Source organism: Oncorhynchus gorbuscha, linkage group LG21 (assembly GCF_021184085.1).
Source record: "Oncorhynchus gorbuscha isolate QuinsamMale2020 ecotype Even-year linkage group LG21, OgorEven_v1.0, whole genome shotgun sequence".
Taxonomy (NCBI): domain Eukaryota; kingdom Metazoa; phylum Chordata; class Actinopteri; order Salmoniformes; family Salmonidae; genus Oncorhynchus; species Oncorhynchus gorbuscha.
This window is the reverse complement of record NC_060193.1, coordinates 25,320,550-25,343,710: the sequence shown is the minus strand read 5'-3', so window position 1 is coordinate 25,343,710 and position 23,161 is coordinate 25,320,550. Positions and strand designations below refer to the sequence as shown.

Sequence of the window (23,161 nt, the reverse complement as noted above, 5' to 3'; positions counted from 1 at the left end):
CCAACCACCATCCCTGTACAAACATCTAACTCGATCCCCCCTCCCCGCCATCAAGGGTGTCTTAAAGGGAGTTGGGATATGTAAAAGAGAAATTCTAATACATTGAGACAAACAAAGAGAAGCATATGTTGATTGATTAAATCAAATCATCAAATCACATTTTATTAGTCACATGCGCCGAATACAATACCGTGAAATACTTAGTTACAAGCCCCCTATCTAACAATGCAGTTTAAAAAATATGAATAAGAATCAGAAATAAAAGTAACAAGTAGTTAAAGAGCAGCAGTAAAATAACAATAGCAAGACTATATACAGGGGGTACCGGTACAGAGTCAATGTGCGGGGGCACAGGTTAGTCGATGTAATTGAGGTAATATGTACATGTAGGTAGAGTTATTAAAGTGACTATGCATAGATAATAACAAAGTAGCAGCGGTGTAAAATGGGGGGGGGGCAATGCAAATGTTTTGGGTAGCCATTTGATTAGATGTTCAGGAGTCTTATGGCTTGGGTAGATGCTGTTGAGAACTGGGATCGTTGACAATTCTTAGGGCCTTCCTCTGACACCACCTGGTACAGAGGTCATGGATGGCAGGAAGCTTGGGTTAGGGATGTACTGGGCTGTACGCTCTACCCTCTGTAGTGCCTTGTGGTCGGAGGCCGAGCAGTTGCCTTATCAGGCAGTGATGCAACCAGTCAGGATGCTCTCGATGGTGCAGGTGTAGGACCTTTTGAGGATCTGAGTACCCATGACAAATCTGTTCAGTTTCCTGAGGGGGATTTAGGTTTTGTCGTGCACTCTTCACGACTGTCTTGGTGTGATTGGACCATGTTAGTTTGTTGGTGATGTGGACATCAAGGAACTTGAAGCTCTCAACCTGCTCCACCACATCCCCATCGAGGAGAATGGGGGTGTGCTCGGTCCTCCATTTCCTGTAATCCACAATGAACTCATTTGTCTTGATCACGTTGAGAGAGAGAGGTTGTTGTCCTGGCACCACACGGCCAGGTCTCTGACCTCCTCCCTATAGGCTGTCTCGTCATTGTCTGTGATCATACTGTCGTGTCATCGGCAAACTTAATGATGGTGTTGGAGTTGTGCCTAGCCGTGCAGTCATGAATGAACAGGGAGTACAGGAAGGGACTGAGCATGCACACCTGAGGGGCCCCTATGTTGAGGATCAGCATGGCGGATGTGTTGTTACCTTCCCTTACCACCTGGGGGCAGCCCGTCAGATTGTCCAGGATCCAGTTGCAGAGGGAGACGTTTTGTCCCAGGGTCCTTAGCATATTGATGAGCTTTGAGGGCACTATGGTGTTGAACGCTGAGCTGTAGTCAATGAACAGCATTCTGACATAGGTCTTCCTTTTGTCCAGGTGTGAAAGGGCAGTGCAATAGAGATTGCATCATTTGTAGATCTGTTGGTGCGGTATGCAAATTGGAGTGGGTCTAGGGTTTCTGGGATAATGGTGTTGATGTGAGCCATGATCAGCTTTTTTCAAAGCACTTCATGGCTACAGACGTGAGTGCTATGTGTCGGTAGTCATTTGGGCAGGTTACCTTATTGTTCATGGGCACAGGGACTTTGGTGGTCTGCTTGAAACATGTTGGTATTACAGACTCGGACAGGGAGAGGTTGAAAATGTCAGTGAAGACACTTGCCAGTTGGTCAGCGCATGCTCGCAGTACACGTCCTGGTAATCCGTCTGGTCCTGCGGCCTTGTGAATGTTGACCTTTAAACATGTTGACCTTAAAACAAAACGTCTTTCATCGGCTGCGGAGAGTGTGATTACACAGTCATCCGGAACAGCTGGTACTCTCATGCATGTTTCAGTGTTATTTTCCTCGAAGCAAGCATAGAAGTAGTTTAGCTCATCTGGTAGGCTTGTGTCACTGGGCAGCTCTCGGCAGCTCTCAAGCCCTGCCACATCCAGCGAGTGTCAGAGCCGGTGTAGTACAATTCAGTCTTAGTCCTGTATTGACGCTTTGCCTGTTTGATGGTTCGTCGGAGAGCAGAGCGGGATTTCCTATAAGCTTCTGGGTTAGAGTCCTGCTCCTTGAAAGTGGCAGCTCTAGCCTTTAGCTCAGTGTGAATGTTGCCTGTAATCCATGGCTTCTGGTTGGGGTATGTATGTTCAGTCACTGTAGGAACGACGTTGTCGATGCATTTATTGATGAAGCCAATGACTGATGTGGTGTACTCCTCAATGCCATAGGTAGAATCCCAGAGCATCTGCTTAATTTTCCCCCACTGGTTGTATATTTAACATGCTGATAGAAATTTGGTAAAACAGATTTAAGTCCCCGGCCACTAGGAGTGCCGCCTCTGGATGAGCATTTTCCTGTTTGCTTATGGCGGAATACAGCTCATTGAGTGTGTTCTTCATGCCAGCATCGGTCTGTGGTGGTATGTAGACAGCTACAAAAAATAAAGATGAAAACTCTATAGGTAGATAGTGCGGTCTATAGATTATCATGAGATACTCTACCTCAGGCAAGCAAAACCTCAAGACTTCCTTAGATATCGTGCACCAGCCATTGGACACAGTGTATCATAGTGCACTACGCTTTATTACGGACGACAGGTTCAGTACACATCACTGCATCAGGAAATACACTAAAATAAATGGTTCCTGGAGTATCCTTTAGGGGTTCTTCAAATTGAAACTTTGGGGGAACCCCTTTTAATGGATCCTCAAATAACCTTTTGAAGAACCTTTTGGGGTTCATTTTTTAACTACCCACCTCCCCTGTTATTATTATTATTATTGAAATGGATAATACTATGCATAACAATAATACAATATTTCAGTTCTCAGTGTTTTATGATTTTAGTGGCAAAGCAGAAAAAAAAAATCTAAATATGAGGTAAACTCCCAGCAGAGTCCCAAGTCCAATGGGTATATCCTCTGGCGCGTTGATGTTAATATGTTGATGTTCTCCGTATCAACATATTCTCATAGCATTCGGTACATATTCTTACCTCTTTGTTGATTGATATCCATTGAATTGTATCCATTTTCTGTTTTCTAAAGATTTGCACAAATATTAAAAGATAGATGGTATCATCAGAAAACAATATTAATGTAGATCATACAAGGGACAAACCTTACCTTAAATTGAGAACATTTTTACCTGCTGTTCTTTCAAATTCCAATCCAAATGTTTCAGTTGGGCAGTTAGGTTCCTGCAAGGACCCCTAACAACTAAGGAGGTTCCTCGATGAATCCCACCTCCTATGGGGTTCTTGGAATAACCTTTTTGGGGACATTTTCAGTGCCAAGAACCCCAAGGTTCTTCAAAGAACCCTTTTTGAACCCCTAATTTTTAGAGTGTATGAATAAATAAATCAGGTACACATTTTTAAATGATTTGGAAAAAAAAACATATACTTGATTTAACCCGCAATAAGTACCAATATCAGTACTTAATACTATATTGGTACTTAATGCTTCCGGCGCCGACAGAGATGGCCGCCTCGCTTTGCGTTTAGGAAACTATGCAGTATTTTGTTTTTTTATGTATTATTTCTTACACTGTTACCCCAGGAAATCTGAAGTGTTATTACATACAGCCGGGAGGAACTATTGGATATAAGAGCAACGTCAACTTACCAACATTATGACCAGGAATACAACTTTCCCAAAGCGGATCCTCTGTTTGGTCCACCACCCAGGAAAATGGATCGGATCCCAGCAGGCTGCCCAAAACAACGGCAGATGGTCTTCTGGTCAGGCTCCGTAGACGGGCACATCACCCACCGCTCCAGAGTATACTACTGGCCAATGTCCAGTCTCTTGATAACAAGGTAGACTAAATCCGAGCAAGGGTTGCCTTCCAAAGAGACATCAGAGACTGTAACATTCTCTGTTTCACGGAAACATGGCTCACTCAGGATACATTATCAGAGTCGGTACAGCCAAATGGTTTCTTCGCGCATCGCGCCGACAGAAACAAGCATATCTCTGGTAAGAAGAGGGGCAGGGGTGTATGCCTTATGATTAACGTGTCGTGATCATAACAACATACAGGAACTAAAGTAATTTTGTTCACCTGACCTTGAATTCCTTACAGTCAAAGGCCGACCGCATTATCTTCCAAGATAATTTTCTTCGGTTATAATCACAGTCGTGTATACCCCCCCCCCCCAAGCAGACACCTCAACGACCCTGAAAGAACTACATTGGACTCTATATAAACTGGAAACCACATATCCTGAGGCTGCATTTATTGTAGCTGGGGATTTTAACAAGGCTAATCTGAAAATAAGGCTCCCTAAATGTTATCAGCATATCGAATGTGCGACCCGGGCTGGCAAAATTCTTAATCATTGTTACTGTAACTTCCGCGATGCATACAAAGCCCTCCCTCGCCATCCTTTTGGCAAATCTGACCACGACTCCATTTGTTTCTCCCAGCCTATAGACAAAAACTAAAACAGGAAACGCCCATGCTCAGGTCTGTTCAACGCGGGTCCGACCAATCCGTTTCCACGCTTCAAGATTGCTTCGATCACGTGGACTGGGATATGTTCCGGATAGCGTCGAACAACAACATTGATATATACGCTGATTCGGTGAGAGAGTTTATTAGTAGGTGCATCGGTGAGGTTGTACCCACGGCGACTATTAAAACCTTCCCCAACCAGAAACCATGGATTGATGGCAGCATTCGCGCAAAACTGAAAGCGCGAACCACTGCTTTTAATCAGGGCAAGGCAACCGGAAACATGACCAAATACAAACAGTGTAGCTATTCCCTCCGCAAGGCAATCAAACAAGCTTAGCGTCAGTATAGAGACAAAATAGAGTCGCAATTCAACGGCTCAAACATGAGAGGTATGTGGCAGGGTCTACAGTCAATCACGGACTACAAAAAGAAAACCAGGCTCGTCGCAGACCCCGATGTCTTGCTCCCAGACAAACTAAACAACTTCTTTGCTCGCTTTGAGGACAATACAGTGCCAATGACACATCAAAACTTGCGGGCTCTCCTTCACTGCAGCCAACGTGAGTAAAACATTTTAACGTGTTAATCCTCGCAAGGCTGCTTGCCAAGACGGTATCCCTAGCCGCGTCCTCAGAGCATGCGCAGACCAGCTGGCGGGTGTGTTTACGGACATATTCAAATCTGGGTCTCGACCCCACCCTGTGCAACTGGGTCCTGGACTTCCTGGCGGACTGCCCCCAGGTGGTGAGGGTAGGAAACAACATCTCCAACCTGCTGATCCTCAACACTGGGGCTCCACAGGGGTGCGTTCTCAGCCCTCTCCTGTACTCCCTGTTCACCCATGACTGCATGGCCATGCACGCCTCCAACTCAATCATCAAGTTTGCATACGACACTACAGTGGTAGGCTTGATTACCAACAACGACGAGACGGCCTACAGGGAGGTGGTGAGGGTCCTCAGAGTGTGGTGTCAGGAAAATAACCTCACACTCAATGTCAACAAAACAAAGGAGATGATCGTGGACTTCAGGAAACAGAGGGAGCAGCCCCCTATCCACATCGACGGGACAGTAGTGGAGAAGGTGGAAAGTTAAGTTCCTCGGCATACACATCTCAGACAAACTGAAATGGTCCACCCACACAGACAGCGTGGTGAAGAAGGCGCAGCAGCGCCTCTTCAACCTCAGGAGGCTGAAGAAATTTGGCTCGTAACCAAAAACACTCACAAACTTCTACAGATGCACAATCGAGAGCATCCTGTCAGGCTGCATCACCGCCTGGTACGGCAACTGCTCCGCCCACAACCGTAAGGCTCTCCAGAAGGTAGTGAGGTCTTCACAACACATCACCAGGGGCAAACTACCTGCCCTCCAGGTCACCTACACCACCCAATGTCACAGGAAGGCCAAAAAGATCATCAAGGACAACAACCACCCGAGCCACTGCCAGTTCACCCCACTATCATCCAGAAGGCGAGGTCAGTACAGGTGCATCAAAGCTGGGACCGAGAGACTGAAAAACAGCTTCTATCTCAAGGCCATTAGACTGCTAAACAGTCATCACTAACATTGAGTGGCTGCTGCCAACATGCTGACTCAAATCTCTAGCCACTTTAATAATCAAAAATTGGATGTAATAAATGTATCACTAGCCACTTTAAACAATGCCACTTTATATAATATTTACATACCCCACATTACTCATCTCATATGTATATACTGTACTCTATACCATCGACTGCATCTTGCTTATGCCGTTCGGCCATCGCTCATCCATATATTTTTATGTACATATTCTTATTAATTCCTTTACACTTGTGTTATAAGGTAGTTGTTGTGAAATTGTTAGATTACTTGTTAGATATTACTGCATGGTCGGAATTGGAAGCACAAGCATTTCGCTACACTCGCATTAACATCTGCTAACCATGTGTATGTGACAAATAACATTTGATTTGAAACACAGCATGCATGTTTCAGAGTAAGTTCTGCAACTAACCAAAGGGTGCAGCTGATTATATACACTCCCTGGTGGTATGATCACCTACGTCAATATATGTGTGCAGCAATAAGCTTATAAGGTAACCTAGTACAGTAGCTTCTCTGAATTCATGAGCATTGTCCACTGTCACACAAGATCAAAATGTCAAAACCAGACATTGGTTACTTCTTTTTATCTAGTTTCGGTCCGACCAGACCTAGCCTGCAAGGACACTCTTGCAACAGCTATGGCTTAACCACAAAGACGAATATAGACAGCTTGTGCAAAGTATAGTGGCAGAGTTCAGACACATAGCAACAATATCTATTATAAGGCCTGCAGCAAAACATATGAATATTAAAAGGTACCCTTAATCAATAATGGGAACGGTCTTTGTGACCCTAACCCCTACATTACTGACTTTGAAAAACACCAAAAGAAAGATGCCCAGGGTCCCTGGTCATCTGCGTGAACGTGCCTTAGGCATGCTGCAAGGAGGCATGAGGACTGCAGATGTGGCCAGGGCAATAAATTGCAATGTCCGTACTGTGAGACGCCTAAGACAGCGCTACAGGGAGACAGGACGGACAGCTGATCGTCCTAGCAGTGGCAAACCACGTGTAACAACACCTGCACAGGATCGGTACATCCGAACATCACACCTGCGGGACAGGTACAGGTAACTGCCCAAATTACACCAGGAACGCACAATCCCTCCATCAGTGCTCAGACTGTTCACAATAGGCTGAGAGAGGCTGGACTAAGGGATTGTAGGCCTGTTGTAAGGCAGGTCCTCACCAGACATCACCGGCAACAACGCTGTCGTTGGACCAGACAGGACTGGAAAAAAGTGCTCTTCACTGATGAGTCGTGGTTTTGTCTCACCAGGGGTGATGGTTGGATTTGCATTTATCGTCGAAGGAATGAGCATTACACCGAGGCCTGTACTCTGGAGCGGGATCGATTTGGAGGTTGAGGGTCCGTCATGGTCTCGGGCGGTGTGTCACAGCATCATCGGACTGAGCTTGTTGTCATTGCAGGCAATCTTAACCCTGTGCGTTACAGGGAAGACATCCTCCTCCCTCATGTGGTACACTTCCTGCAGGCTCATCCTGACATGACCCACAATGCATGACAATGCCACCAGCCATACTGCTCATTCTGTGCTGATTTCCTGCAAGACAGGAATGTCAGTGTTCTGCCATGGCCAGCGAAGAGCCGGGGATCTCAATCCCATTGAACATGTCTAGGACCTGTTGGATCGGAGGGTGAGGGCTAGGGCCATTCCCCCCAGAAATGTCTGGGAACTTGCAGGTGCCTTGGTGGAAGAGTGGGGTAACATCTCACAGCAAGAACTGGCAAATCTGGTGCAGTCCATGAGGAGATGCACTGCAGTACTTAACACAGCTGGTGGCTTGTTGGGGTTCGTTCCTTGTTTCTTGTCAATCATTGGCTCATTGGTGAAATTAGCATTCAGGTAATATCTTTAAGTAAATCAATCATTCATTTATTCATGCAATTGCAGACAGAAGTTGACAACAGGAACATAGCACGCATGTTTCAGAGTAGGTTCTGCAAAATAGAAAAGGGTCCGAGTTGTTTTATTATGCCTGCAGTCCTATGTCATTACCTTCTACTCATGAGACCAAACCCATGCCTACACAGCTACATAAAGAGTTTCAGTGTTATCTAAAAGCTCAGCAGTAAATGTCCACTCCCGAAGTTGATTTATAGTGGAATGTCTGATTAGTCTCATAGAACTCTGCAGGGGAGTGTAAGAGATATCAGTCACATTTCTCAGAAAAAAACTGTGGAACAATATTAAACCTTCATAATGAATATATTGTTAATCTATAGTCTAGGACCCTATACATGTAAGGAGGGAGGGGTCTTATAACCCCCCCCCCCTTCTATTAATACAACATAAGCATAACCAACTATAATAATACATCAAACATTTGGTACAGCTCCTATCATAACCCCAAGGTGAACCCGACAGGCCATACTGACTGTTACGTTTGATTTTGAACCCCCCCCTTGTTCAGGGACACATTATTCCATTTATATTAGTCACATCTGTGGAACTTGTTCAGTTTATGTCTCAGTTGTTGAATCTTATGTTCATACAAATATTTACACGTTAAGTTTGCTGAAAATAAACAAAGTTGACAGTGAGAGGACGTTTATTTTTTTGCTGAGATTAGCTATAGGACAGAAGTGTGTTTAAAACACAGGGACTAATATACACAGAAAGCATTTAAAGAGCTCCAATGTTTCAGCTATGTTGCCTAGCAAGCTACCAAGGTGGCTGACTGAATCAGAATGAAAGATGTTGAAGACGTGCGTGTTGAATATTTATTTTTATGAAATAAAATAATTTTATGTATTTTTTAAAATATAATAAGAGACATACAAAATCAGCATGTGTTGATTGATTATTCAGGCTTAATGAGTAAGAATTTTAAAAAGTACACTACACATCCGCATTTAAAGGCAATTTCTTATTCAGTCAAATAAACAGATTAAAAATAAGCCTGTAAATATATAATCCTTCTACATGTAACAATACATACATGTCGTAATCTACAGTCTATAATGAACGTCCACTTATGGAGCAGGCCTTCCACATGTTATTTCTATTGACACAAAAGTGTTGCATTAATCACATTTTTTATTTATTTTTTATTTTTTACAGTCAGCATCTGTGTACTCTGACATGGTGGAATGATACTGATGAAAAACATTCACTACCTCATGAATGTTCCCATGTCAACAACGTATCAATGTTATCAGAACGTAACACATTTTTATATTCCTTTAGCTTGATGACTGGTTGAACAATTAACTCAATGAAACTACTAATTTCAAGAGGCTACAAGGTTAGAATCAAGAAATGCACACTCAATTCAACGATTTAGTCATTTACATTTTGCAATATACAAATCATACACAGTTGCTGTCAAATATATATAGTGCAACCAAGTAATAGCTCCGGGCTGCCAAGAACTTTGTCCATGCCATGGCTTTATTTTCTGAATTAAAATTGTAAATGTATGTTTACACAAGTAAAATTGGTTCCATAATGTTGAAAATCCCAATAGATGTGGAGACCAAAATATTCTTTCAATTTCAACTTACTTTAGAAGAAATAGGGAATTATTCAAGAAAAGTGCAAGGGTGCCTATATATTTGGCCGCAACTGTAATAGTGTTCCCAATCAAATTAACTTAGCAATACCCAAATCATATTTCAAATTCAAGAGGTTAGAATCAAGAAATACAAAATTCCATTAATCTATATAATCATTAAATAGACTGCATCAAGGTGCCTCACACTACAGAAATAGGAGAAAGGCTCCTGCTCCTATGAGCCGTTCTGGCTCAGAGAAGCCTAGGCTCCTGCAAGGCTACTTACTTATATAATAATTCACATTTTGCAATATCAAAATAACATAATGAACAGCATTGGAGGGTTTATACTTGTATCCAATCAATCAAAATGAAATACACATTAAAATATTTAAATCAGATTTTTAGACATGATCACATCTCAAGATGGAAAAAACAACAACCTAAGTAATGACTATTTCATGTCCCATAAAAAAATACCACAGTCAAAAACATAAGTCAGAACACAACCTCTCTATTCTCTCATGTGATTTCAGGGCCTCTGACTGGGAAAATGTCTTTCCACAATGAGAACAGTGGTATGTCTTCCCCTCCTGTGTATTTGTATGTATTATTTCATGCTCTTTCAAGGCCACTAACTGGGTAAATCTCTTTCCACACAAGGAGCAGTGGTAGGTGCTATCCCCCCTTGTATGTGTCCTCTTATGCCTACTCAGGCCCCATAACTTGGTAAAACTCTTTCCACACAGGGAGCATTTGTATGGCTTTTCTCCTGTGTGGGTCCTCTCATGCAAATTCAAGGTACCTAACCACCTAAAACTCTTTTCACAGTGGGAACAGTGGTAAGGCTTCTCTCCTGTGTGTATTCTCTCATGCTGTTTCAGGCTCACTGACCCCCTAAAACTCTTTCCACAGTGGGAACAGTGGTAAGGCTTTTCTCCTGTGTGTATTCTCTCATGTGTTTTCAGGCTCACTAACCACCTAAAACTTTTTCCACACTGGGAGCATTGGTAGGGCTTCTCTTCTCTATGCGTCCTCTCGTGCCTATTCAGGTCCCCTAACTGGGTAAAACTCTTTCCACAGTGGGAACATTGGAAAGGTTTTTCTCCTGTGTGTGCCCTCTCATGCGTTTTCAGACTACCTAACCAGGTAAAAGTCATTCCACATTGGGAGCAGTGGTATGGCTTCTCTCCGGAGTGTATTCTCTTATGTATTTTCAGGTTCCATAGCAGAGTAAAACTCTTTCCACACTGGGAGCAGTGGTGTCTTCCTGCTGATTTGGACGTCTCTGGGTCTGGTTCCCCCGAAGGACTCTTTTCGCTGTCAGAGTGACAGTCTGGCCTCTCTCCTGCCAAAGAGAATAATTAAAAAGGGACTTCATTGTCATTTTTTGTCAACAATATTCATAAATTACTCAATGTCGAAGTGGAAGAAAAATGTAATATTTATTTTTTATGGAAAATAAATCACTAATATAACTAGATTAGATAAGTATTCAACATGTATTCAAGACATGTTAGAATCGCCTTTGGCAGTGATTGCAGCTGTGAATCTTTGAGTAAGTATCTAAGAGTTTTGCACACATGGATTGTACAAAATTTGCCATTTATTCTTCAAAAAATTCTTCAAGCTCTGAGGTTGGTTGATGATCATTGCTAGAAAGCCATTTTCAAGCCGATTTAAGTCAATACTGTAATTAGGCCAATCAGGATGATTGAATGTTGTCATGGTAAGCAACTCATGGTTAGAGCGTTAGGCCAGTAACCAAAAGGTTGTTCAATCGAATCCCCGAACTGACAAGGTAAAAATCTGTCATTCTGCCCCTGAGCAAGGCAGTTAACCCACTGTTCCCCGGGCGCCGAAGACGTGGATGTCAATTAAGGAAGCTCCTCGCAACGCTCCGATTCAGAGGGGTTGGGTTAAATGCGGAAGACACATTTAAATTGAAGGCATTCAGTTGTACAACTGACTAGGTATCCCCCTTTCCCAAATCCAGTATATTTATTTTGCCTTGTGTTTTAGGTAATCGTCCTGCTTAAAAGGGGAATTTGTTACTCAGTGTCTGTTGGAAAGCAGACAGGACCAAGTCTTCCTCTAGGATTTTGCGTATGCTTAGCTCTATTCTGTTTCTTTTTATCTTAAAAAACTCCCTTATCCATGCCAATGACAAGCATACCCATAACATGATGCAGTCACCACCATGCTTGTAAATATGAAGACGTGTACTCAGTGATGTGGTGTATTGGATTTGCCTCAAACATAACGCTTTGTAGTCTGGGCAAAAAGTGAATTTCTTCCCCACATTTTTTGCAGTCTAACTTAAGTGACTTATTGCAAACAGGATGCATGTTTTGGAATATTTGTATTGTGTACAGGCTTACTTATTTTCATTCTGTCATTTATGTTAGTATTGTGGAGTAACTACAATGCTCTTGATCCATCCTTGAGCGGTTTCCTTCCTCTCAGGCAACTGAGTAAGGAAGGGTGCCTGTATCTTTGTAGTGGCTGTTTGTATTCATACACCATCCAAATAGTAATTAATAACTGCACCATGCTCAAAGGGATATTTTACCCATCAACCCAGTGGAAGAGCCCCACCTGTTTTGAGCCCTACCTATTAAGCAAAGAAAAAATATGTATACAGTACCAGTCAAAATTTGACACAGCAACCCATTCAGGTTATCTTTCATGTTTCCGCTTCTCTATAGTCGTGGCCAAAAGTTGAGAATGACACAAATATACATTTTCAAAGTCTGCTGCCTCAACTTGTATGATTGCAATTTGCATATACTACAGAATGTTATGAAGAGTGATCAAATGAATTGCAATTAATTGCAAAGTCCCTCTTTGCCATGCAAATGAACTGAATCCCAAAAATACATTTCCACTGCATTTCAGCCCCGCCACAAAAGGACCAGCTGACATGTCAGTGATTCTCTCGTTAACACAGGTGTGAGTGTTAACGAGGACAAGACTGGAGATCACTCGGCCATGCTGATTGAGTTCGAATAATTTATAGTAGAATCCTCATTCAACTTTCAAAAGACGGTTGACATCTTAATGGAAGCCCTAGGAAGTGCAACCTCATCCATATCTCAATGTGTACTCAGTAGGCCAAGCTTTGAAAAACTACAAGCCTCAGATGTGGTTGGATTTTTCTCAGGTTTTCACCTGCCATATGAGTTCTGTTATACTCACAGACATCATTCAAACAGTTTTAGAAACGTCAGTGTTTTCTATCCAATACTAATATGCATATATTATAATAATAATAATAATATATGCCATTTAGCAGACGCTTTTATCCAAAGCGACTTACAGTCATGTGTGCATACATTCTACGTATGGGTGGTCCCGGGGATCGAACCCACTACCCTGGCGTTACAAGCGCCATGCTCTACCAACTGAGCTACCTGGGACAGAGTAGGAGGCAGTTCACTCTGGGCACGCTATTCATCCAAAAGTGAAAATGCTGCCCCCCATCCCAAAAAGGTTAAGCAGGTTCTTCATTTCACCATTTCAGCGGTCTATTGACAGGTGTCGTTTTTATATTCAAAGTCAACAGTGTTTTCTTTGCTTCAATAGAGTGATCAGGGATATGCAACTATAGTTTTCCTTCTCAGAAAATACATTAGTGCAACACATTCTGCAGAAAATTGCTTAATTTTAAACAGATTACAACAGAAGTACAATGCTATTTGGCTGGCAGCCACAATAAATTAGTAAATGAGTTTAAAATGAAAAAGCAAAGTATTTTGTGCAAAAACAATGCATGGCCATTATACACTATACATACAAAAGTACGTGGACACCCCTTTAAATTAGTGGATTCAGCGATTTCAGCCACACCCATTACCGACAGATGTATACAAATCAGGCACACAGCCATGCAATAGCCATAGACAAAAATTGGCAATAGAATGGCCTTACTGAAGAGCTGTGACTTTCAGCGTGGAAAAGTCATAGGATGCTACATTTACATTCATCATTTACATTTACTTTCCAACAAGTCAGTTCGTCAAATATCTGCCCTGCCAGTGCTGCCCCAGTCATCTGTAAGTGCTGTTATTGTGAAATGGAAACGTCTAGGAGCAACAACAGCTCAACTGCAAAGTGGTAGGCTACACAAGCTCAAGACAGCACCACCGAGTGCCGAACTGCATTGCACGTAAAAAAGTATTTGGTTGCAACACTCACTACCGAATTCCAAACTGCTTCTGAAAGCAACGTCAGCACAAGAACTGTTCGTCGGGAGCTTCATGAAATGGGTTTCCATGGCCGAGCAGGGGCACACAAGCCTAAGATCACCATGCAAAAAACTACCACTCGGCTGGAGTGGTGTAAAGCTCGCCGCCATTAGACTCTGGAGCAGTGGAAAGGCGTTCTTTGGAGTGATGAATCACGCTTCATCTGGCAGTCCAAAGTACAAATCTTTGTTTGGCGGATACCAGGAGGACGCTACCTGCCCGAATGCATAGTGCCAAATGTAAAGTTTGGTGGAGGAGGAATAATGGTCTGGGGATGTTTTTTAGTGTTAGGGTTAGGACCCCTAGTTCCAGTGAAGGGAAATCTTAACGCTACCGCATACAATGACATTCTAGACATTTCTGTGCTTCCAACTTTGTGGAAGGCCCTTTCCTGATTCAGCATGCCAATGCCCCCGTGCACAAAGTGAGGTCCAGAAATGGTTTGTCGAGATTGGTGTAGAAGAACTTGACTGGCCTGCACAGAACCCTGACCTCAACCCCATCGAACACCTTTGGGATAAATTAGAATGCCGACTGTGAGCAAGGCCTAATCGCCCAACATCAGTGCCCGACCTTACTAATGCTCTCGTGGCTGAATGGAAGAAAGTCCCTGCAGCAATGTTCCAACATCTAGTGGAAAGCCTTCCCAGAAGAGTAAAGAATGTTATAACAAAGGAGGAACCAAATGCATATTAATGTCCATGATTTTGGAATGGGATGTTTGACGAGCAGGTGTCCACATACTTTTGGTCCTGTAGTATATTTGTAATGTTTATCATAGAAAGAAAGTAGCCAGCTACATTTCCTAATGTTTTGCTTAAAGTTAATCTTGAATTTTACCAGAGGAAAGTTGGCTGGCTGGCTACACTCCGTCGGAACGCTGTCTGCTGATAGCAACTTATGTGAGCGAAGCTGAAGAGAGGAGTGGAGCACGCCCAATTTGACTGGAGCAAGGGGCGAGTTTCCCAAAGGCAGGAGTGTCAGACTTCTAGCACAGTAGCGACTCAGGGCATGCCCGGCCCAGCATTTGTAGTCTACTTGTGTGCTGCTATAGCCCCTTGCTTTAGCTATTGTCATCTAGTATGCTAAATATTTTCATAAAGAAACTGATAAAACACACAGGAGAAAAATCAAGGTGACTTACAAATGAGGAGGAGTACTGTAAGAGCAATAGAGGGAGTGTGGTGATGTAGTGTCCACAATTACAGAATTATTGTGGAATCTGAAAAGACAGGTACCCTGAAAGCATGATGGTGTACTTAGTACGTGCACATTCTAACAGAAAGGAACGAGGTGGGTCGCTAGCAAGTGTGTCATTGTAGCAAAGTATTTATAAACAAAAAATCTGATCTCTTAGAAGTTTTGTTAATTTTCCATCTATACCAGTGGTTCCCAACGAGGAGTACTAGGCCCCTAGGGGTACTTGGCCTATCCACACAGGGTACTTGTGAAAATTCATGAGACCATAGGGTACTCGGGACAGAGCAAAATTTAGTTGGTGGTACACTAACCAAAAAAAATCAAAAATGTTGGGAAAAACTCATCGATACAATAGGCTATCATTGTTTCTGGCATATATTATCTCTTTCGAGGAGCTTTCTGTTTTAACTAATCCTTTTGGCCTACCAATAGAAAAATGAATAAAAAACAACTAAACATCCCTGCCCAGCCTGGAAAAAGTGGCCCGAAGGGTGTTAAACATCCCCAGTGGCTCTGCAAGCTCTCAGAGGGTATTCTCCACTGCTGGCCTGCTTGCCAGGCACCATTGCATGAGCTTGAAGCCACAGACTCTACCCCCCCAAAAAAAATTTTTTTTAAAGGCACTGTAGATGGTGCCTAATAAGGCATTTTTCATTTAAATTGTATTTAATTAAGTAAGTCACAGCCTACATGTGCAATTTATAGACTATTTAATACAACGAAATGTAGCCTAGTGTTTCGTACTCGCAAATGCTTCTCAATTTATTTATTTGTAAGCTATAGCCTTGAAATAATTGAACTAATATAGCCTAAAAAAAACTGTTTGTTCTTTCTTAGGCTACCTGTCTGGCTCCTGACCTATTTAGAGTGTTTATATTTTGAGAGGTCAGTGGAAAATCTCCAACCTGTTTAGTGCGCAATCCCGAGAGCGCGCCTTTCTTGTTTTTATTTTATATTGACGACGCTATTGTCCGGTTGAAATATTATCGATTATTTAGGCTAAAAACAACCTGAGGAATGATTATGTGATTAAGTAAGTGATTAATTTTATTGCTATTTCTGACTTTCGTGACTAGTCTACTTGGCTGGTAACTGTATGTAAAGTTGTGTCTGCTGGGCGCTGTCCTCAGATAATCGCATGGTTTGCTTTCGCCGTAAAGCGTTTTTGAAATCTGACACAGCGGCTGGATTAACAAGTTAATCTTTATTTTGACGTATTGCACTTGTGATTTTATGAAAGTTAAATATTTATAGTAATTTAATTTGAATTTGGCACTCTGCAATTTCACCGGATGTTGTCGAGGTGGGACCGGATCCGAAAGAGGCCAACAAGAAATTTGTGGAGTGGTTGAAAAACGAGTTTTAATGACTCCAACCTAAGTGCATGTAAACTTCTGACTTCAACGGTATATTATTTTACTGCTCTAGGGATATAATTATTGTTTGGATAAGCTTATTTACTACTATGTATTGATATTTTTTCCTCCCCACTCTTTATGCGATGCACAATGCAGAGAAAATGGGAAGAATCATCATCACTTAACTACCCTGGTGAATTATTGTAATGCTTGTTTATGTGTCAGTTAATCCCATAAGGGATGGCTTGCCAATTGGCGATTTGACACAATATATTTTTTCCCCCCATTCATGTAATACTTAATAAACTTGTTTTTTTTAATGTCTCTAACCAAGTGGATTATTTATCTTTAGTCTCCCCGAATGGCATCTATTAATTTTATAGAGCCAACTTCATTAGATTATATATACACACCGTCCCATTCAAAGGTGCCAACCAGGTGGGATGGCGTATCACGGCAGAATGTAATAGCCATGCTGGTTAAGTGTGCTTTGAAATCTAAATAAATCAGACGGTGTCACCAGCACAAAAAAAAACACACCAACACACCTCCTCCTCCATGCTTCACAGTGGTAACCACACATGCAGAGATCACCCATTCACCTACTCTGTCTCACCAAGACAAATTTGGACTCAGACTAAAGGACACATTTCCACTGGTATAATGTCCATTGCTCGTGTTTCTTGGCCCAAGTAAGTATCTTCTTATTATGGGTGTCCTTTAGTAGTGATTTCTTTGCAGCAATTTGACCATGAAGGCCATTTGAAAAAATGGTCCCGGAAGAAATGGCAGCAGTTTTACGGGCGCCCAACCAATTGTGCTATTATGTGTTTTTTTCCACGTGGATATGAGGACAGCGAACACTCACCTCGGATTAGACAAAGATTTTTTTCTTCAACAAGCAGGACATTCTCCGAACACCCGACATGGCCAACATCCCAGTTATTTGCAAGAGGAAGAGACGCAGGTATAGAGGACACAGAGCGGGGTGCCTCATAAGGATCCGCAGAAGGCGAGAGGGAAAGCTGCCATTATTACTCGCCAACATGCAAACATTGGACAATAAATGAAACGAGATAGGATCACAAATATCCTACCAACGGGACATCAAAAACTGTAATATCTTATGTTTCACGGATTCGTGGCTGAATGATGACATGGATATTCAGCTAGCAGGATATACGCTGCACCAGCAAGACAGAACAGCACACTCTAGTAAGATGAGGGGGGGCGGTCTGTGCATATTTGTAAACAACAGCAGGTGCATGAAATCTAAGGAAGTCTCTAGATTTTGCCCACCTAAAGTAGAGTATATTGTGATAAAATGCAGACCACACTATTTGCCTAGAGAATTTTCATCTATACTCTTCGTGGCTGTTTATTTACCACCACAGAGGGATGCTGGCACTAAGACCGCTCTCAGTCAGCTGTATAAGGAAATAAGCAAACAGGATACTGCTCACCTAGAGGCGGAGCTCCTAGTGGCCGGAGATTTTAATGCAGGGAAACTAAAATCAGTTCTACCTCATTTTTATCAACATGTTACATGTGCAACCAGAGGGAAAAAAATTATAGATCACCTGCACTCCACAGACAGAGACGCGTACAAAGCTCTACCTCGCCCTCCATTTGGTAAATCCGACCACAATTCTATCCTCCTGATTCCAAAAATAAAAGCAGGAAGCACCAGTGACTCGGTCTATAAAAAAAGTGGTCAGATGAAGCAGATGCTAAACTACAGGACTGTTTTGCTATCACAGACTGGAACATGTTCTGGGATTCTTCCGATGGCATTGAGGAGTACACCACATCAGTCACTAGCTTTATCAATAAGTGCATCGAGGACGTCGTCCCCACAGTGACTGTACGTACATAACCCCAACCAGAAGCCATGGATTACAGGCAATATTTACACTGAGCTAAAGGATAGAGCTGACACTTTCAAGGTGTGGGATTCCAACCCGGAAGCTTAAGTAATCCCACTATGCCCTCCGACGAACCATCAAACAGGCAAAGCATCAATACAGGGATAAGATTGAATCGTACTACACCGGCTCTGATGCTTGTCTTATGTGGCAGGGCTTGCAAACTATTACAGACTACAAAGGGAAGCACAGCCAAGAGCTGCCCAGTGACACAAGCTTCCCAAATGAGTTAAATCACTTCTATGCTCGCTTTGAGGCAAGCAACACTGAGGCATGCATGAGAGCATCAGCTGTTCCGGACGACTATGATCACACTCTCCGTAGCCGTTGTGAGTCAGACCTTTAAACAGGTCAACATACACAAGGCTGCGGGGCCAGATGGATTACCAGGATGTGTGCTCTGGGCATGTGCTGACCAACTGGCAGGTGTCTTCACTGACATTTTCAACATGTCCCTGATTGAGTCTGTAATACCAACATGTTTAAAGCAGACCACCATAGTCACTGTGCCCAAGAACACAAAGGCAACCTGCCTAAATGATTACAGACCCGTAGCACTCACGTCCGTAGCCATGAAGTGCTTTGAAAGTCTGGTCATGGCTCACATCAACTCCATCATCCCAGAAACCCTAGACCCACTCCAATTTGCATACTGCCCCAACAGATCCACAGATGATTCAATCTCAACTGTACTCCACGCTGCGCTTTCACACCTGGACAAAAGGAACACCTGTGAGAATGCTATTCATCGACTACAGATCAGCGTTCAACACCATAGTACCCTCAAAGCGCATCACTAAGCTAAGGCTTCTGGGACTAAACACCTCTCTCTTCAACTGGATCCTGGACTTCCTGATGGTGAGGTAGCAACACATCTGCCACACTGATCCTCAACACTGGAGCCCCTCAGGGGTGCATGCTCAGTCCCTGTACTCCCTTGTTCACCCACGACTGCATGGCCAGGCACGAATCCAACACCATCATTAAGTTTGCCGATTACACAACAGTGGTAGGCCTGATCACCGTTAACGACGAGACAGCCTATAGGGAGGAGGTCAGAGACCTGGCTGGGTGGTGCCAGAATACCAACCTATCCCTCAACGTAACCAAGACAAAGAAGATGATTATGGACTACAGGAAAAGGAGGAATGAGCACACGCCCATTCTCATCAAGAGTGCTGTAGTGGAGCAGGTTGAGAGCTTCAAATTCCTTGGTGTCCACATCACCAACAAACTAGCACTGGTTACATCACTGCCTGGTACGGCAACTGCTCGGCCTCCGACCGCAAGGCACTAGAGAGGATAGTGCGTACGGCCCAGTACATCACTGGGGCTAAGCTGCCTGCCATCCAGGACCTCTGTACCAGACAGCATCAGAAGAAGGCCCTAACAATTGTCAAAGAACCCAGCCACTCGTCATAGACTGTTCTCTCTACTACCGCATGGCAAGCAGTACCGGAGTGCCAAGTCTAGGACAAAGGCTTCTCAACAGTTTTCACCCCCAAGCCATAACACTCCTGAACAGGTAATTAAATGACTACCCGGACTATTTGCATTGTGCCCTTCATGTCCTAAAGTAATGTTGGCTTTTCTTTCTCTTTGCTTATTTGTGATGTTCTTGCCATAATATGGACTTGGTATTTTACCAAATTGGGTAAAAAGACCACACCTACCTTGTCACAACACAACTGATTGGCTCAAACACATTAAGAAGGAAAGAAATTCCACAAATTAACTTTTAACAAGGCACACTGTTAATTGAAATGCATTCTAGGTGACTACCTCATGAAGCTGGTTGAGAGAATGCCAAGAGTGTGCAAAGCTGTCATCAGGGCAAAGGCTGGCTACTTTAAATAATCTCAAATATAAAATATTTTTGGATTTGTTTAACACTTTTTTGATTGCTACATGATTCCATATGTGTTATTTCATAGTTTGGATGCCTTCACTATTATTCTATAATGTAGAAAATAGTACAAATTAAGCAAAACCCTTAAATGAGTAGGTGTGTACAAACTTGACTGGTCCTGAATATATAACTTTTTCTAAATGACAAAATATTAGATCAATGTACCTCCAAATCGTTATGTTGGAGTGACTTAAAAAATTGAGATGAGACAGATGTTTTTGTTGCGCAAGACCAGAAGTATCCAGGGAAAGTGTTGGAAAATTAGTGACAAAGTGGTTACTATGAGAATTACAAGATGGGGAGTTTAACCCCAAATTGCCCTAATGAGTAGAATTCTGTTTCCACATGCAAAGGTGATTATTATTTTAAAACATTTAAACGCGTCTGCCTTCCCAACGAAAACTCGAACATATATTTTATGGAGAAAAAAATGTGTTTGTATGTTTCTGAAATATGCATCAGGCTGCTTTGTTGACACCATGACTGAGCTATGCAGATTACGGTTCGCCGCTTTTGCCCGTTTGCCCCCTTCACTACTTACTGGTGTTAATCCGATCTCCTGTCTCTTCCGATGTGACAGTTATCTCTCCCTCCGTCTTCACTCTAAAAACTGCATCCCCTTTCTCTTCCACCTCTTCTTTCACGGTAACATCCTCCTCTTTCACTCTGAACGTTTCTTCCTCTTGTTTCACTGCAACAGCTTCACCCTCTTCTTTTTTTACTGTGACATCCTCCTCTTGTTTCTCATCTTTTACGACAATGTTCAACCAAATACCGTCTTTCTCCGTCAAGCAGACCCCCTCTTCTTTATCAGGGGAGGAGTAGTTTAGTGAACTCATGGTCGGGGATGTTAGCATGGGCGACTAGCCTGGTGCTATGTTATCCAGCTAACTTTACTAGCAACGTATATGTGCAATTAAAGAGGGTAACTAGATATACAACAGAAATGTGTTTAAAACAAACACAGTGGCTATAAATGTAACGTCACACCGAAAACATATAGATAATCAAAGGTTCGTCGATGTTGGCTAGCAACCTACCGAAGTGACTTACTAGCTTGTTGTTGTATTTGAAGAAGGGACACGTTTCACGCCACTTCATACAGCTACGACCGGAAGTGATTTTCCCTAACTCTTTCTTAGCCTCAACCTTGGCCTCCTAACCTGCTACGTAAATTATCCTAACCGGCTACGAAGAAGTCACTTCCGTATCGAATTGGCGAGGAGGAGAGAGAGGCCCAACTCGGCGGAAAAGCTGTGTCCCCCCAGCAGGTGGCGTTGTTTCGCCTACTCATGCAACCATATGTCCCGGAGTGTGCGGGAAAAGACTGCATTTAGTCCCGCAACCAAACAACCATGTTCCGCATGTTCTCAACTAATTCAAACACCACACATTTTGAAAACAATTGATTTGTCCCGTATTTCAGTCAGACATTTCAACCTGTCTATTTGCAGGCACGTTCCGTTTATGGAAAGATATTCTCTATATCATTAGATGTAGTAGCCTAAATTTAAATGTTAAAAACTTTTCCAATCATTGTGGAGTTCTGATATTCTGCGCAGCGCAAAATGAGATGTATGCCAATGTCATATGCCTATCATCAACCAATCATATTTCTGAAATCCTTTCGGGCTAAATTCCAGCTACATTTGGAGATGCCAGTTAGGCTTCATCACTTACAAAAAAAGCGTGCTTCTAAGTAAGAGTTATAAAAGTAAGTAAATAGCTACATGAGACTAAAATATATAAGGTAATTTCATCAAATGTGTGACTGAGGTGCTATATGCGCATTAGTTGTTTATTTAGCATATGTATTCTACTTCACTCAATCCCGTTTTAAAAGTCTCTCTAGCAGTGGTGTAAAGTACTTAAATAAAAAATACTGTAACGACCCTGGGTAGTAAGGTAGTAAGTACTACTTAAGTAGTGTTTTGGGGTATCTGTACTTTACTTTACTATTTATATTTTTGTCCCGTGTCCTGCAACCAAACAATAATTTTCCACATGTTTGGTTGCAGGACACGGGACAAAAATATAAATAGTAAAGTAAAGTACAATATACTCCCATATATTCAAATAGTTTCATAAACCAGCCACACATGTGGGCTATTGTTTCTGCATCACCACATTTTGCGTGAGGAAAAATAATAGGCTAGGTTGCGCATAAATTACCTCGTTCAGAGCAGCCGGAGTCGCAAGGGTGTAGCGTCGCTACTGCTCTCCTCACAGTGGTGTTCGTTTAGTAAGTTAGAGCAATGTTGGATCAATGTCTTGGAAGATCACATAATGATGAATTAGTCCAAATGATTCCTGTAGACTACACTGTCCCGCAACATCATCCTGTTGTCCCATATTTGGATATTTGAAATGTGGTCACTCTAATGATAATTGAGGTCTGTGATATCGTTAAGATAGCCTGCACATTGCCTCTGGAACACCTCATGCTTCAACGGAAAGTATGCAAAGAAATATGATGCAACCACATAAAAATGACGCACATTTTCTTTAACTCAATGACGGTGTGATGAGATAACTCTAGTGGAATACTACGATACCAGCGCTTATTTCAGAGAGCGCTCCGGAAGCAGCGCCCCCAGTGGGCAGAGCTGGGCTTATTGGATATGGACACGTTTTTAATACAAGAAAAAAGCCTCTCATTTTACAGTGGGTTCGCCATTGTTCTGTGTGTCCTAGTTATGCTAATATATTTGAGACCAGTATATTGCAGTTAATTTCGTCTTTTGACTTCATAAGTAAAATGTATTTGAGTAGTAAAGAGGGAAACAACAACGAGTCCCAGACAATTCACAATAGAACATACCGGAGGTGGCGTCGTTTACTATGTTACCTAAATTATTGCGATCATCTGGTTACCACAAGTCTTTGGACTAAACTGAGCTCATTAATGAACAAAACAGACCATGGTCCACGGTTGGTCTGTGTAAATTATGCGATTATA

At 42.5% G+C, this 23,161-nt stretch overlaps 1 protein-coding gene across 1 annotated transcript; it reads right to left on the bottom strand.

Annotated features, from left to right (window-relative positions):
* Window positions 1-8,800: 8,800 nt before the first annotated feature.
* On the bottom strand, window positions 8,801-21,466 carry LOC124008808 (zinc finger protein 501-like). The gene is made up of 2 exons (XM_046320376.1): window positions 20,744-21,466; window positions 8,801-10,911 (listed from the first exon to the last, which is right to left on the bottom strand). The coding sequence occupies exons 1-2, from the start codon at window positions 21,057-21,059 to the stop codon at window positions 10,049-10,051; spliced, it is 1,179 nt and encodes a 392-aa protein (XP_046176332.1). The 5' UTR covers window positions 21,060-21,466; the 3' UTR covers window positions 8,801-10,048.
* Window positions 21,467-23,161: the final 1,695 nt, after the last annotated feature.

What these genes read in the sequence shown, in the direction of transcription:
- LOC124008808 (XM_046320376.1), bottom strand. Translation starts at nt 21,059, where the DNA reads ATGCTAACATCCCCGACCATGAGTTCACTAAACTACTCCTCCCCTGAT. An exon ending in AGGAGATCGGATTAACACCA is followed by an intron (nt 10,912 to 20,743) that starts GTAAGTAGTGAA and finishes TCTCTTTGGCAG; the next exon opens with GAGAGAGGCCAGACTGTCAC.